This window comes from Mustelus asterias, chromosome 26 (assembly GCF_964213995.1).
Source record: "Mustelus asterias chromosome 26, sMusAst1.hap1.1, whole genome shotgun sequence".
In the NCBI taxonomy this organism is placed as follows: domain Eukaryota; kingdom Metazoa; phylum Chordata; class Chondrichthyes; order Carcharhiniformes; family Triakidae; genus Mustelus; species Mustelus asterias.
In genome coordinates this window covers 15105442-15123121 of record NC_135826.1, presented here as the reverse complement: position 1 = coordinate 15123121, position 17680 = coordinate 15105442, and the positions used below count along the sequence as shown (strand labels likewise).

General features: G+C 47.1%; 1 protein-coding gene and 1 non-coding gene across 3 annotated transcripts; both read right to left on the bottom strand.

The window, feature by feature from the left end:
- Positions 1-10066: 10066 nt before the first annotated feature.
- LOC144479470 (immunoglobulin lambda-1 light chain-like) lies at positions 10067-15344 on the bottom strand. Of its 2 annotated transcripts, none has more exons than XM_078198170.1 (4): positions 15188-15344; positions 14764-15082; positions 14337-14377; positions 10067-10772 (listed from the first exon to the last, which is right to left on the bottom strand). In XM_078198170.1, exons 1-4 carry the CDS (start codon positions 15231-15233, stop codon positions 10450-10452), a joined length of 729 nt encoding a protein of 242 aa, XP_078054296.1. In that variant the 5' UTR covers positions 15234-15344; the 3' UTR covers positions 10067-10449. The 2 variants fall into 2 exon arrangements, with proteins under 2 accessions (XP_078054296.1, XP_078054297.1); XM_078198171.1 differs by having other exon boundaries at positions 14337-14372; positions 14765-15082.
- trnas-uga (transfer RNA serine (anticodon UGA)) lies at positions 11462-11543 on the bottom strand. The gene has a single exon. It is a non-coding gene; the product is annotated as a tRNA-Ser (tRNA).
- Positions 15345-17680: the final 2336 nt, after the last annotated feature.

Genomic DNA, 17680 nt, shown 5'->3' with positions numbered 1-17680 from the left:
TGAATACTCGTCAATCACGTTGAGGAAGTACACGTTCCGATCTGTCGAAGGAAGGGGGCCCTTGAAGTCCACACTCAGTATTTCAAAAGGGCGAGTGGCTTTAATGAGGTGTGCCCTGTCAGGTCGGTAGAAGTGCGGTTTGCATTCGGCACATACCTGGCATCTTTGGGTTATTGACCTAACATCATCCACTGAGTAGGGTATATTCCGGGCCATTACAAAATGGAAGAGCCGAGTGATCCCCGGATGGCAGAGATCATTGTGGAGGGCCTGTAATCGATCCTCCTGCACACTTGCACATGTTCCACGCGACAGGGCGTCCGAGGGCTCATTGAACTTCCCCGGACGGTACATGATATCATAGTTGTAGGTGGAGAGTTCGATTCTCCACCTCAAGATTTTATCATTCTTGATCTTACCCCGTAACGTGTTGTTGAACATGAACGCCATGGACCGCTGGTCCGTGAGCAGGGTGAATTGTTTTCCCGCCAAGTAATGGCGCCAATGCCGGACGGCCTCCACAATTGCCTGAGCCTCTTTTTCCACCGCGGAGTGCGGAATTTCAGGGCCTTGGAGGGTGCGAGAGAAAAAGGCGACGGGCCTGCCCGCCTGGTTAAGTGTGGCGGCCAGGGCGAAATCAGATGCATCACTCTCCACCTGAAAGGGGATGGACTCATCGACAGCGTGCATCGTGGCTTTCGCGATGTCAGCTTTTATCCCTTCAAAGGCTAAGCGAGCCTCTGCTGCTAGGGGAAAAGAGGTAGACTTTATGAGCGGACGGGCTTTATCCACATAATTGGGAACCCACTGTGCATAGTATGAGAAGAAGCCTAAGCATCTTCTCAGTGCTTTGATACTAGTGGGTAGGGGGGGTTCAAGGAGGGGACGCATACGGTCTGGATCAGGGCCAAGGACCCCGTTTTCCACCACGTATCTGAGAATTGCTAGGCGGCGTTTGCTAAATACACAACTCTCCCTGTTGTAGGTCAGATTCAGGCGAGACGCAGTGCGTAAAAATCTAAGGAGATTGGCATCGTGGTCCTGCTGGTCATGGCCGCAGATAGTGACGTTGGCCAGGTACGGGAAGGTAGCCCGAAGCCCGTTTTGGTCCACCATTCGGTCCATTGCACACTGGAAGACCAAGACACCATTCGTGACGCCAAAAGGAACCCATAAAAAGTGGTAAAGACGACCATCCGCCTCAAAGGCCGTATATTTTCGGTCCTCTGGGCGAATGGGGAGCTGGTGGTAAGCTGACTTCAAGTCAATGGTGGAGAACACCCGGTACTGCGCAATCTGGTTGACCATGTCAGATATGCGCGGGAGAGGATACGCATTCAGCTGCGTGTATCTATTAATGGTCTGACTATAGTCTGTGACCATCCGGGGTTTGTCTCCAGTTTTAACCACCACGACTTGCGCTCTCCATGGACTAGTGCTAGGTTGAATGATCCCTTCCCTAAGGAGCCGCTGAACTTCAGATCGAATAAAGATCCGATCCTCAGCGCTGTAACACCTGCTCTTAGTTGCGATGGGCTTGCAGCCTGGCACGAGATTCCCGAATAGAGATGGTGGGGTGATTCTGAGTGTCAAGAGGCTACACGTGGAGCGCGCTGGGCAATTTGGAGGCCGCTGTTCCCCCACTGAAAGTGGCGGGAGTGGCCCATCGTACTGCAGGGTTACACTCCTCAGGTGGACCATAAAGTCTAGTCCCAGGAGTATCGGAGCGCAAAGCTGCGATAACACAAGGAGCCTGAAGTTCTCATAAACTGTGCCCCGCACCGTTAGGTTGACCAAGCAGCTCCCAAGCACGGTAACAGACCAGGACCTCGACGCCATCGAAATTGTCTGTCTGACAGTCCATACTCGGAGACCGCACCGTTTCACGGTGTCAGGGTGAATGAAACTCTCCGTGCTCCCGCTGTCAAACAAACAATGAATTAGGCGTCCATTTACCTCTATGTCCATCATGGACTTGTCGAGTCTGTGAGGCTTGGCCTGGTCCAGGATGATTGACGCCACCGTTGGGTCTTGAGTGCAACTGCAGGCAGCCGAGATGGTTGATGATGATGACCCCTGCTGGTCGTCTGCGGTCGGTGCCGACCAAAATGGCCACGCCCATGGATCGCACATGGTCGGTGGCGCTAAAAGTGGCGGCCCCTGCAGGTCGCACATGTCTTGCGTCTTCATCGTCAGGAATGGCGGCGCTCTGGAATCGCACGTGGTGGAAGACCTCGAAGAAGCTGGAGACAAGGAGACAGGCTCTGGAGAATCACACGCCGCGCTGCTATGCTTGGAGAGTGGTTTAGCCCTGCATACTTTGGCATAATGCCCTTTCTTCCCACACGCGGGGCAAAATACCGTTCTGGCTGGACATTGCTGCCGAGGGTGTTTCGCCAATCCACAGAAATAGCACCGCGGGCCTCCTGGAGCTGCCGCCATCATCAGGTCCGAGGTTGAAAGCACAATCGTGCAGTTTTTCGGAGCCGCTGGGTAGAGTTGAGTCGGTGGCTGTACTTGCCACGATGTTCCCACATGGTTGGTGGGGTAAGTGTCTAGACTACTGGAGGCCTTTTCCATCGTGTCAGCCAATTCCACCGTCTTAGCTAGGTCTAGGTTACCTTGCTCTAGCAGCCGCAGGCGAATATACGATGAGCCGATTCCCGCCACGAACGCATCTCGGATCAAGTCGTTAGTATACTGGGCCGCCGACACTGGCTTGCAGTTGCAGGCTCTGGCGAGCTGCTGAGGTTCGCGCAGGTACTGTCCTGTCGTTTCGCCGGGCTGCCGCCGTCGAGTGGCTAGAAGGTGTCGAGCATGGATCTCGTTTGGCGGTTTGTCGTACAGTTTCTTAAGTAGTTCGATGGCCCCTTTGTAGTCTTGGGCATTGCAGATTGATGAGTATACAGTGTCGCTTACCCTTGCGTGGAGGACCCGCAGTCTATCGGCGTCGTTTTGAACGGCTGTTGAGGCGTCGATGTAGTCTTGAAAACACTTTAACCAATGGTCGAAAGTGTTCGACGCTCCCGCTGCACGTGGATCTAAGGTAAGCCGATCGGGTTTCAACATTTGCTCCATGGTTTTTTTTTACCAAAATTTGTTTGTAATAAAATTGATGCGCGATTAAATCACTCGGGAGGCTGGATCGTACCCGGGAAATAAAGGCTTTTATTACTAACAAGAATGGAGCACACTATGTACAATACAATCCCAGACTAAAGGGTCACCACGCAGTGCAGTGACCTTTATATTCCTCCAAGTAGGCGGAGCCAACTGGAGTGTACCACAGAACAATATCAACAGGTAGAACACCCCAACCCTAACCCCAACAGTGACAACACAGCCAACATATCTACAAGTACCCATAGTGCTGACCATCTATGGTTCAGTACTCATAGTGGTAAACAACTATGGTTCACCACAGAGTGTTGTGTGCAGTTTTGGTGTCCTTATCTGAAGAAGGTAGTCTTTGCTATAGAGGGAGTGCAGCAAAGGTTTACCAGGCTGATTCCTGGGATGGCAGGTCAGTCATATGAGGAGAGACTAAGTCGGTTAGGATTATATTCACTGGAGTTTAGAAGAGCGAGAGGGGATCTCATAGAAACTTATAAAATTCTAACACGATAAGACAGGGTAGATTCAGAAAGAATGTTGCCAATGATGGGGGAGTGCAGAACTGGGGCTCATCGTTTGAGGATAAGGGGTAAACCTTTTAGAACTGAGGTGAGGAGAAATTTCTTCACCCAGAGGGTGGTGAATGTGTGGAATTCACTACCACAGAAAGTAGTTGAGGCCAAAACATTGTCTGACTTGAAGTAGAAATTAGATATCACTCTTGGGACTAAAGGGATCAAGGGATATGGGGGGAAGGGGGGATCAGGATATTTAATTTGATGATCTGCCATGATCAAAATGAATGGTGGAGCAGGCTCGAAGGGCTGAATGGCCTCCTCCTGCTTCTAGTTTCTATGATTCAATGTCTATTTTTATCAGTCTCTCAGCTCGTCCCGCCAGTCCCAAACAGATTCCCGCTCAGAGAGAACCTACATATTATGCATATTTGCATATTTGCATTTAATTAGCAATCTGGAAGCCTGATTCAACCTCCTCCCGCGACGCTCCAGCCTCTCCTGCCAGGTTTCCCGTGCGCACCAATTGGTGTTGCTCTTTAAAAGCATGGATCAGGCGGCCTGGACTCCGAGGGTGAGGAATGGACCATCGCTAACAAACTTCGAGGGTTTAGAGGGGCCCTATTGCAGGGAGATATAAGGGCGGCCACTCCTGGAGGAAGGGTTTCACCCAGGGGGGGATTTACCCTGGGATGGGGGTCCCCTGGCTAGACTCCTCCATGTTGCCGTAGGGTGGTAGAAAGTCTCTGCTGAGGTTTGAATTTCAGGCACCTTAGCATTGAAATCAATGTTTCCTGTTTGCTGCATGTTAGAGTTTTAAAGTCCCCTGTTTAGATGGAAATGCACGCCCATGAATATCCATCAGCCTTCCACGTTAAAGCTGCACTCCATTCACATTGTTGGATAAGACTTCCTCAATTTCAGGAGCCATGGCTGTTACCAGAGCTCTTTGAACTCCTTTGATTGACGGGAAGGCGTCAGTTCCCTTCAGGTTTGGTTCACATTTATCACCTCCTGCTCCATGGTGTGTGACAAAACTTTCACTTACAACCCAAACCACGATGAGGAGGGTATTATCTGGCTTGCTTTACATGAGGCACAAATGGAGCATGAGCTGCTAAAAGTTTTTGACTGACAGTTACAGGGGAGATCAAAGCCTCCATTGTTGATACAATCATTTAATGCCTCACTGACCCTGATGTGATTCGTCTTTTAAGCACAGCTGTTTATTCTGGGCCTATTTTTTCATAGAACGTTGTTCCCAACTATCTGAGTCTTCCTGGAGGAAAGTTTTCTCATGCCATTTTCTTTCAGGTTCAGGCTTTTCATCCTTGTCTGTGAAGCCTCTAACAGAAGTGAGAAGTTTGGATGGACGGATTTTTGTACCAGATGTTGTATCTGCCACATTTGCAACAAAAGCAGATCTCTCAGAATGTCATTACTGCCCAGGCTGAGGAACCAAACTCAAGCCTGTCATTCGTTACATCAGCATCTGCCCCAGCTCACACACAAAGGCACAAGGGTCCCTGAAGGAGGATGACCCTACTGGTCTCCCTGGGAGACTCAGCATTAGGGCCACACTGTCCAGCATCTCGATGTTGCTGCCACTGGCCCTGGCGGTTAGAGGCTGCTGAATTGGGCTGGAGGGATTGTGAGGCATGAATCTTTGCCGAGCAAGGGCCGAGCTGCAAGTCACCGAAGGGGACAGGGCTGGACTGTCAAGTCCTTATCCTAGAAGGGGTGGGAGTGGGGAGGTTGTGGACTGACTTTAGCTTGAATTCACAATTTCTACATTGGCTGGCCTGTTCCATAGAATATGGTCACTCGACAATAAGACGGTGGCTTTATGTTCAAGCCTGAGCAGCTTACGGGCTTCCTTGTTCACTTCTGATAGTGCCTTGCCCTCTCACATTCATGCCACCATTGGGCTTCCAATCACCTTTTCGAAGAAGTAACCAAGAAGGTAGATGAGGGCAGTGCAGTTGATGTTGTCTACATGGACTTTAGCAAGGCCTTTGACAAGGTACCGCGTGGTAGATTGTTGCATAAGGTTAAATCTCACAGGATCCAGGGTGAGGTATCTAAATGGATATAAAATTGGCTTCTTGACAGAAGCCAGAGGGTAGTTGGAGAGGATTGTTTTTCAAACTGGAGGCCTGTGACCAGCGGTGTGCCTCAGGGATCAGTGCTGGGTCCACTGTTATTTGTCACATGTTACATGGGTATGATGGGTATAGAGGGATATGGGCCAAATGCGGGCAATTGGGATTAGTTTTGGGGTTTAAAAAAAATTGGCGGCATGGACAAGTTGGGCCAAAGGGCCTGTTTCCATGCTGTAAACCTCTATGACTCTATAACTGTCCATCATCATTGATAATGCAGCAATGTCACCATTCACAACGTCCAGGTTTGGCTCAGGGGAAGAGGCCGTTGTAGGCAGGGTCTGAGTGAGGACTCACCTGGTGCCTCGCACCATGGACCACATGACAACACTGGTGGATCCAGGAGGCATGGCATCTATTTTCACCAGAAAACGAGGTGCTCCATTACTGAGGTGATGGGAGGGCCTCCCCTGGTCAGGAATAAGAGGCGATGGACATTATCCTGTGACTGTGCGAGCTAAATGATAAGGGCAGCAGCCCCTCGAGGCTGTGCTGGGAGATGGGAACAGTGAGGGTTGGGCTGGCAGGATGACAAGAGGAGTAGGGAGGAACTGAGGGTCCAGGATGGGTGGCCTTGCTGACTCACCTTCTCTCTCCTTCTCTGTCTCCTCACAGAATGGCTATGAATTTCAGAATTCAGCCAGACCAGTTGGCAATGTTCCACATCACTGTTGCCGAGGCAGAAATGCAATGGCGAGAGCACCAGGGCCAGCCCAGGCCTGACCTGAACAACCAGCCAAAGATCAGGGGGCTGCTGTGGAGGCTCAGGAACCATCCAGCCATTAGGCCGAGGATGGGGTCTGAATGCAGCCCTACTGAAGGTTACATGTATACATGAGGTGCTGCTCATTCCACAAGTGCTGGACAACATGTGCCGCTAAAGTCTGCGACTGAACCAGGAGACAGTGCGGTACTTGTGCCAGGTTCTGGTAGAACATAAGAACATAAGAAATAGGAGCGGGAGTAGGCCATCAATAAGATCATGGCTGATCTGATAGTGGGTTCAGTTTCACTTACCTGCCCGCTCCCCATAACCCTTAATTCCCTTAATGGTTAAAAATCTATCTATCTGTGACTTAAACATATTTAACGAGATAGCCTGTACTGCTCCATTGGCAGAGAATTCCAAAGATTCAGTACCCTCTGGGAGAAGAAGTTCCTCCTCACCTCTGTTGTAAATTGACTCCCCCGTATTTTGAGGCTATGCCCCCTAGTTCTTGTTTCCATTGTAAGTGGAAATAACCTCGCTGCTTCTACCCTGTCTAGCCCCTTCATTATCTTATATGTCTCTATAAGATCTCCCCTCAACCTTCTAAACTCCAATGAGTAAAGGCCGAGTCTACTCGATCTCTCCTCATAAGCTAAACCCCTCATCTCTGGAATCAACCTGGTGAACCTTCTCTGTACCCCCTCCAAAGCTAATATATCCTTTCTTCAATAAGGGGACCAAAATTGTACACAGTACTCTAGGTGCAGCCTCACCAGTACCCTGTACAGTTGCAGCATGACCTCCCTGCTTTTATACTCCATCCCCCTCGCAATAAAGGCCAACATTCCATTTGCCTTCTTGATCAGCTGCTGCACCTGCAAACTGAGTTTTTGTGATTCATGCACAAGGACCCCCAGGTCCCTCTGCACAGTAGCATGTTGTAATTTTTCACCGTTTAAATAATAGTCCATTTTACTATTATTCCTTCCAAAGTGGATAACCTCACACTTACCAACGTTATACTCCATCTGCCAGATCCTTGCCCACTCACTTAGCCTATCCAAATCTCTCTGCAGACTCTGTGTCCTCCACGCAATTTGCTTTCCCACTCATCTTTGTGTCATCCGCAAACTTTGTTACCCTACACTCGGTCCCCTCCTCCAGGTCATCTAGTTGAGGCCCCAGCACCGATCCCTGCAGCACGCCACTAGTCACTGATTGCCAACCGGAAAAGCACCCATTTATTCCGACTCTCCGCTTTCTGTTAGATAGCCAATCCTAAATTCACGCTAACACTTTACCCCCAACTCTGTATATCTTTATCTTATGCAGCAACCTTTTGTGAGGCACCTTATTGAATACCTTCTGGAAATCCACCACATCCACCAGTTCCCCTCTGTCAACCACACTCGTTCTTTCCTCAAAAATTCCAGTAAATTAGTCAAACATGACTTTCCCTTCATGACCCCGGCACCAAGGGGAGGAGGAGGACACCCACTCCCAGTGGCCATGAGGGTCACGGCTGCCCTCAACTTTTTCTCCAATTCGGTAATGCCCCAGGGACGTGGGTTCAAATCCCTCCAAAGCAGATGGCATAATTTGAATTCAATAAAAATCTGGAATTAAAGTCTGACGATGTGCATGAAACCAAAGTTGATTGTCATAAAAATCCATCTGGTTCACTAATGTCCCTTTCGGGAAGGAAATCTGCCATCCTTACCTAGTCTGGCCTACATGTGATTTCAGACCCACAGCAATGTGGTCGACTCTTAAATGCCCTCAGGGATGGGCAATAATGTTGGTCCAGCCAATGACACTCACATCCCATGAACAAATTAAAAAAACAGACAGTTGGTGCGTGATCATCACATGCACATCATGCACCTCAGTGCACGGTTCCCTGCATTCATCATGGTGGTACACTCAGTTGTACCCGACGCCTTTGATTTTCACCTCAACCCCATGCTCCTGCCTACTCCCGATAACCTTTCAGCCCTTGCTTGTAAAGAATGCATCTATCTCTACCTTAAAGATATTCAAAGACTCTGCCTCAGCCTCAATTTGGGGAAGAGATTTCCAAAACCTTAGAACTTTTTGAGAGAAAAACATTTTGCTCAGTTCTGTCCTAAATTGGTGACCCCTTATTCTGAAACAATAACTCCAATGTTCTCCCACAAGACCTGACTTAAGAAAGTATTCTGGCTCTCTGTCTCCAGTTGAACACTAATTTAGCTTGTATTGTGGGATCTGGATGTTCCCCACTGATGCAGCCTGTTGGTCTATCTATAACATTCCTAGTTCATTCGATGAGAAACAATTACATTGGTGGTAACTCTCCAGACATCTGATCCAAATCCCATATCCAAGGACTTTTGAAAGATTTTGATCAAATCCTGGACCCTATCTGACTTCCCATCACATTCCTGCATGGCAAAACTGGATCAGAATTGGAGCAATGCATTGTCTTTTTTAAAATTCATTTATGGCATTCATGAAATGCCAGCATTCCTTTCCATCCCTAATTGCCCCCGAGAAGGTGGTGGCGAGCCACTTTCTTGAACCACTGCAGTTTATATGGTATAGGCACAGTGCTGTTCAGGAGGACATTTAATTATTTTGGCCCAATGACAGTAAAGGAACAGCGAATAGTTCCAAGTCAGGACCGGGTGGGAGTTGGAGGGGAATTTGCAGGTCGTGGTGTTCCTAAGCATCAACCGTTCTTTTTCATCGAGATAGCAGAAGTTATGAGTTTAGATGTTGAAGGAGCCTTGCCCTGTTGTTGCAAATGCAGCTTGTACAAGGTACATGCCACTGTACTCAGATGCTAATCATTTGGTGGTTCAGGGATGGGACGTGGCACACAAGGAGCGGAATTTAGTGTGGGCAGTAGGGGGCTCGACCATCCCCACATCATCTGGTGCCCACTAAACCAATCTCTGGATTCCCCATAACGAGCAGTGCAACATATACCATCAGGTCTACCAGCACTGCTGGGGTAATTTAATTACTGCGTTTTTTAACTTTGGGACAGCCATCCCACCCTTGAGAACAACCAGCCAGATTGGCAGCAAACACAGCAGCAGCAGCAGCACCAGCGGTGGTCACCACTGGTATTGCAGTGAGGCCTGCAGCAAAGGTCGGCCATGGATCCCTAAAAAGCTGTCAGTGTGAGCGGGATGAAGGTTGGCAGTGAAAGGAGGGTAACCTTCTTGTGGGCCAATCCCTTGACGATGCTGGGCGCCTCGATCAGACACAGAGTACAAGGGACCTCCCCCAGACGATAACATCAGTAGGGTTAACTGGAGGTGAATCCCTGCCCCTCATAGGTTGATTACCAGCAGCAACAGGACAAGACCTTTACGTAGTAACGTGGCCTCAGTTGGCCTGTGGGTGGGACAGCTGCTGGCAGGACATCCAGCTCTCGATTTAAAATCAAATGGTGGGGGAAGGCAACAGTATTCACCCACACCCACCACCCCGAAATCATGCTCCCCCATCCCACTGCTTCTGAACACATCTCCAGAGGGGCATTAAATTCCATTCAAATGACTGAACACACATGGAAATATTTCCTGCAGATTCTCTTTATTGGCAAGTTCAACTCAATGACAGTCATTATCAATCTGATACTGTTGGCTAATCATAAACTAGTTTCATTCATAATTTTCATTAAACTCAGCATTGGGGACGAGCGAGCCACCCATTAAAACGTAGCTCCTGATTGGAGCTAAGTAACTGATCACTTTAACCCTGGTGAAGCCTCTTGCAATGGGAGAGACTGAACAAAACCAGCCTCAGATACAAACAACTCAAATGATACAGCAGAATCAGACAAAGCAAAGAGAAACATGAAAAGCAGCAGGTACCAGGGTAGAGGGTGGATAATGGTGGAGGAAGATAAAGTGATTCTAATTACTCAGGCAGCTGACACAATGAAACTTCCATCTATTTAACAGTTGGATTGTGAGGCGGTTGCGGTTGTTTTTGAAGCTGCTCCTTGTTGAACTGAACAGGAGTATACCTTCCCACTGCTCCAATCTCTGCCAGGGACTGTCAGGTAGCTGCTGAGACTGAAGGTGTTGTCTGAGTTCCGCGACGCCATGCTGGTTTGGACATCACTGCTCGTCGGACTCCCATCGACTGTCCAGCTGACCGCAGCAAAGCCCATGGACAGTTTGCTGACCAGGCAAACTAACGTGCCGGCTCCTTTAGAGGATAACTCATCAGCTGAAGGTCCCAGTAGTTTTACTGAAGGGACAGGGAGTTGCTGAGCTGTAATCAGAACCAGAGAAAACAAGTTGTTAGAGAAAAATTCAACTTAGTTTTGAGTTTAAGAAGTTCCAGTGAAAGGTTTCAGTTTCCTATAATGGACTCCAGAAATTCATTGAGTGAGCGGACATTACCCTCATTGGCAAAGGTTTAGGAACAGAAAGTACTCAGTTTGATGTGGAAGATATTGTTTAGGATCCTCCTGCTGACTCTGTGGATTAGAGCATCACTCACTGTGGGATCTTCACCTCCAGACCCCAGACACTATCCCCAGTCTGTGTTCCATAGAAATCATAGAAACCCTACAGTGCAGAAGGAGGCCATTCGGCCCATCGAGTCTGCACCGACCACAATCCCACCCAGGCCCTACCCCCACATATTTTACCCACTAATCCCTCTAACCTACGCATCCCAGGACTCTAAGGGGAAAATTTTTTTTTTTACCTGGCCAATCAACCTAACCCGCACATCTTTGAACTGTGGGAGGAAACCGGAGCACCCGGAGGAAACCCACGCAGACACAAGGAGAATGTGCAAACTCCACACAGACAGTGACCCGAGCCGGGAATCGAACCCGGGACCCTGGAGCTGTGAAGCAGCAGTGCTAACCACTGTGCTACCGTGCCGCCCTATAGGAATGGCAACCAGTTTTCAAGAAATGACTGAGGAAAAGAAACAGCTTTTAACACACTCGCTGCGAGCAGGGTTCGAACCTGCGCAGGGAAACCCCATCGGATTTCAAGTCCAACGCCTTAACCACTCGGCCATCGCAGCTGTTGAGTTGGCTGATAGCAGGTGAGTCACCAGAAAAGCTGCATTTGACCTCCGTGCCCCTCAATGGGGAGAGAAATTATTCTGGATCGCAGTGCTCACCAAAAACAAATGATCACTGCCTCTGAAAATCTATTTGGATTTGTCTTGAAATTGAGCCAATACTGGACTTGAGAGTCACAAACTGTCAGTGTAAATTGGCACAGACCCAGGTAATGTATCCATACCATCCTCCTCTTCCATTTCCCCATTACACACCACCCATCATTAATACCCATCCATTAATGGTCACCCACTGCCACAGGAAGGGTAGAAGTCACTCAAACTATCCAATACCAAAACAGGTGAGGTCACCTAGTATGTGCTCTAGAGGTCTGTAAAGTACTAAGTGACAGGTCAGCGAATGGCCTCTGGTGGTGCTCCAATTACCCCCATTAACCTTCTGTAGAGAGAGGAGAACTAAAAGCTAATATTATTCCCCATTTGATATTCAATGATCCTTCCCTGGTGTTCAAAGCTCCCACTGGTACAAGGCTGAGGGAATGAGGGAGAAAATATCCAAGTGTACATGACTGGAAATAGAAAGTTACAAAGTGTTACAAAATTCTACACATGCTGATTGGACAATCAGAGAATGGTTACAGCTCAAGAGGAGGCTATTCGGCCTGTCGTATCCATGCTGGCTCCCTGTAAGGGCAAGTCAACTAGTCCCAGTGCCCCAGCCTTCTCCCCATCATCCTGCAACTCTTTTCTATTTACACAATTATCCAATTCCATTTTAAAGCCTCTGCCAGTCCTGAAGTGCCTTCCAGATCGTAAACACTCGCCATGTTAAAATAAACTTCACTGTATCTAGGGGGGTTTAAGTAACTCTGGGACAATATCTCCACAATTTCCTTTGCCCAGTGTCCTTGGGTTGTGGTGAGATTGCTGGTAATGCACACAGCAACACTAACCCATCAGGACAGGCACAATGTCAACATGACAACCAGCAGCAGTTCACAATGAAGCCAGTGGTGGGAGGCCTGCTCTGGGTGTTAGCTCTCAAAGCCAAACTTCAGCACATACTCAGTGAGGCCTTTCACCACACTGTCACTCCTCCCAGACTCTTGTTATATAGGACGTGTTGTTCCACATAACATTGGAGTTAATTTAACCCAGAACCTGAGCTCTTGACTCAACGTCGAAACACAAGATTCACAGTAAATGGACTCAAAAGGATCAGCAATAAGATCAATGGGCGAGCATGAAGGAAAGAGGGATAGAAGCAGAGGGGTGTTCCAGCAGGAATTGGGATGGAGTATTTGAAGAACACAGAATCAAGGGTCTCTCAAATGGAGTCGGAATAGAGTTTTGATCATGAGGTTCCTTCTATTTGATCTCTAACTTAATATTCCCTTATCGGAATCAGCAAAATACTTTGTTTGATAATTGCAAACATTTTGGGAATTTTTACCTGAAGAGGCTATATAAATACAAGTTGATGGGCAGCAGAATCCTTGGTTAAGGGGAGGCAGGAAGACATATCATTAAACAAAAGAGAAAATGCTGGAAAATCCCAGCGGGTCTGGGAGCATCTATAAGGAAAGAAAAGAGCTGATGTTGAATCCAGATGACCCTTTGTCAAATTATCTGGACTCGAAACGTCAGCTCTTTTCTCTCCTCACAGATGCTGCCAGACCTGCTGAGATTTTCCAGCATTTTCTCTTTTGGTTTCAGATTCCAGCATCCACAGTAATTTGCTTTTATTAAGACATATCATTAGCATTGGGATGGTAGGTGTCAGGGTTCACTTACACAAGAGACCAAAATTCTGGAAGAATGGGGTAGAGATCTTACAGAATGTGGCATGAATCAAATATATTTAAGGTAGCTGGAACAGTTAGTGGGCTTTTGTGGACATTGTTTTGATAACCTGCCCTCAGAAATTGTGACAGACACGTTGAGGAAGGGCTGGATTGGAGATGGACAATGTAAAGATAAGAGGTTCGAAATTGGAAGCAAAGTTGATGAGATTTTCCTGTTCAGTGCAAGAGTATGAAACTGCACTGAGACCATCATTAATGTACCAGAGAATGAAGCTCAGGGAGGGGATTCGAGTAGAATAAATATGGATCAGGAACAATGTTTAGACCAACACTTGACTGGAAAACTGAGCAATTACAGGACAGTATAAGCAATGCTTTGTTTCTGAAAAGGCTGCTGTTCATGGAGATGCAACAGGTCCCGTCACCTTGTTGTCCCTGCGTCACAGTCAATATTCCTTAAATTAATTCCATTAAATATAATAACTGATCTCATTATGTGTGGGATCTTGCTGTGCATTAGTTGCCTCTCGTGTTTGCTGCATACAGCAATGATCACCCTTTCAAAAGGGACAGTGAGTGAAACACTTCAGGACATGAAAGGTGTCAAAGAAATCAAATTCATTTCCTTAGATTTAAATCGCACCATATAATGATCAAAAATCGATCTGCACCAACCGCATTTTCAAAATATAATAATCAATTTCATAGACCATTTTGGAAAGGAATTTGTAAAATCAGAGGACTGTGAACAGAATCAATACACAAAAACATTAATAAACAGCGAGTGACAGAGACACACACTCAGACATGCGGAACCAATAATTGTTCCTGTGTCTGATTATCAGAACAGGTTCTGGAGACTAAAGATTTCATTAAAATTGACATTTAACAAGTAGCTGCTAAGAAATACCTGATTTTGAATGATTCATTTCTTATTTTCTAAACTCACACAGCTAGTTTCTACGGGAGAGAATTTCCAACCACTTACCTGCGATAAAGAGTTTGGTCCCTTGGCCGAACACCCACACAGTGTGATGTTTTAGGATTCAGTCCATACAGTTATCCCGGATCCTGGAAATCAGACAGAAAACATGTTTCAGATTCTCCAGTCCAGCATTAATCAGGCTTCATGTATTCCCAGTGTTCCTGCTGGTGTGGGACAGTAAGGAATGAACTCACAGCAACACCCACACACTGACAGTAAAATGTCATCGACGCTCAATTCTGGGCAGTGAGATTCAGATTGTTATCAATTATTAAATTATATCAATTGGAAAATATTGCATAAAGGACAAAATTAAAGTGATTTGATGAAATGTAAAACTTTACAATGTTTTACCCAACACAAAGCTATTAATTGTATAACATTTACTGTTGCGAGTTTTTGTTTTACCTTCTGTCACTGTGACACATAGCTGCTGCTGCTTGAAAAATACTTTCCACAGTAATAGACGGCAGCATCATTCACCCCCACGTTCTTTATGATTAACTGGTAAATGTTGTGGCCGCTGTTGGCTGTCGATGTGAAACGGTCGCTGCTAAACCCAGATCCATAGCTCGGGGCACTGAGAGAATAATGATAATAGAGGACCCACTGAGGAGCTGCTCCTGGGGTCTGCTTGTACCAGCTCACTGCATAGCTATCACTCGTTCCAATGTTACAATCCAGTGTGGCCGTGTTTCCCGGTTTCACACTCAGGTCTGGAGGCTGAGTCAGAGTCTGAGTCTGTCCATCTGTAAGAGAGCAGGGATTAAACATTATAAATTGACTGTCTGAAAATAATTCCAAGCCCCCCGTCTGCTGCTGCGGGAGGAGCAGAGTTCAGTGTTTGTACTTACAGCCCAGACACAGTGCCAGAGAGCAGAAAAAACACCAGGTCCACATCCTTTGTGTCAGTGAGCTTGCTGCCTCCCTTCAGTGAGTGTGTGTGTGACAGAGTGTGGCAGCAGCTGCCCATTGGAGCCAGTTATAGAGCCATTCACAACAGGAAGGACAGCCATGCAAATTAGAGAACTGACACTCACCAATCAGAGCAAGGATCTGAAAGCCCCCCATTCAGTGTCAGAGATTGAGATTGATGTAGTGACACCTCAGCCCAGTTAGAGACTGAATCACATTTCAAACTGAAGATAGTTTCTCTCTGATATTTCCCACTTCTCCTTTTCATGTTTGCCTGCTTCCTCTGTTCAAAGCTGAACTATGAATTGCTGTTCACACCCCAACAAGAAAACATTCCTACTATATTACATTTTTCTTTGTCTTTAGCTCTGATGAAGAGTCATCCAGACTTGAAACGTTAGCTCTATTCTGTCTCCATAGATGCTGTCAGACCTGCTGAGATTTTCCAGCATTTTCTGTTTCAGTGCCTGCTATATTACAATCTGGTGCAAAACCAACAATTTTTGTATTCAGTTGTGGGACATGGGTGTCGCTGGCTCGGCCAGCACTTATGGCCCATCCCTTGTTGCCCTGGAGAAGGTGGTGGTGAGCTGCCTTCTTGAACTGCTGCAGTCCCTGAAGTTTAGATACTCTGGTTCTCGTCAATGGTAACGTTATAAAAATGATGATGGATACTAGTCTCATACACGGATTCGACACGAATACTAATAGCTCCCTTCAAGGGAAACCATCTCAAACATGATACAGCAAACTCCTCACTATAGGACACTCACTGTTACTTAGTCTTTCCTGCTGTCTACAGCTCCTCTCAAGTTGCAAGACCCCTTTAGCTTCGACTACAAGAGCCCAGCCAGAATGTACCCACCATTCCACAGCCCCGTCCCGGGATGGAGGGACTGGGACTTGATAACAATCCCAACTTCTATTTCCCACCCTCGGAGGGAGAATCCAGCCCACGAAGCCCCTCAGATGACGTTTAGACAATCTTGCTCTATTGGCATTGCCAGTGAGTGAACATGCATAACAGAGAAGGGCTGAAGATTTAACTTCAGTGGCACAGGGTGGCACCGTGGCACTGTAGGGCAGCAAGGTGGCACAGTGGGTAGCACTGCTGCCTCACAGCTCCAGAGACATGGGTTCAATTCCCGGCTTGGGTCACTGTTTGTGCGGAGTCTGCACGTTCTCCTTGTGTCTGCATGGGTTTCCTCCGGGTGCTCCGGTTTCCTCCCACAGTCCAAAAGATGGGCTGGTTAGGTGCGTTGGCGATGCTAAATTCTCCCTTCAGTGTACCTGAACTGGCACTGGACTGTGGCGACTAGGGGATTTTCACAGTAACTTAATTGCAGTGTTAATGTAAACCAACTTGTGACACTAATAAATAAACTTTAAATTTAATCTGCCATTAACCAGCTACTGACTATGGAAACACTGAACGCTATTGCACTAACTCCTGAATAAGATTTACTGATACAATACGTTATTTCCATGGATTCAGAAACTTCATGGAAATGTTGAAGGAGATTGGTTGAAGCTAAACTGCATTGAGATAGCAGCTTCAACCAATCAGCTTTCAGTGTGGTTAGCTGGGTGATAATAACTAACAGCTGGGTCCCAGCAGGAACTGTGCAATGTTATTTTAAGGAGAGGGACTGTCCAGAACAGAGACAAATTCGACATATCTTCATTTTACTCCAACACATACAAATGTCTCAGTTTCAGCTCCACCCATTTCAGTAACGGTCGGACACGTCATTGTTTAAAGAGGCTTCATTCTGCAGTATTGGGGGTGGTTTGTGGCCTGGTCAGTTTTTGGATCAACATTCTTTATAAACTCTCATAAAGAGAAGGAAAATTACTGATCAGAATTATATTTTGTTTTTAGTCAAAAATAGGAAGTTAATTTCCAGAAGGTTAAGGAATGTTGAGTCAGGTCTGACTCAAATCTGCTTTGGTGCCCTTTAAGGGCAGCACAGCAGACAATCACCACCATCTCCAAAGCTGCTTTGGTGACACTATTGATCTGGACTGTCCCAGAATTATTCTTCAGGAGACACAGTTCCCAATGTCATTGGTATCAGTCCAGCGATAATTGGCAGCCATCTTGTGCCTCACCCGATGGTCTTTCCCCATGTACCAGTTTTCTTCTGGTTGGTTCGATGTCGGAAAATTCAGTAATTCAATCAACTCATTTTCCGTTACTTAAAAATTTTGAAACTTAGAATCCCATCGTGCAGAAGGAGGCCATTCAGCCCATTGAGTCCACACCGACTACAATCCCACTCAGACTCTATCCCCATAACCCAATGCATTTACCCTAGCTAGTTCCCCTGACATTAAAGGACAATTTAGCATGGCCTAACCTGCGCATCTTTGGACTGTGGGAGGAAACCTGAGCACCCAGAGAAAGCCCACGCAGACACAAAGAGAATGTG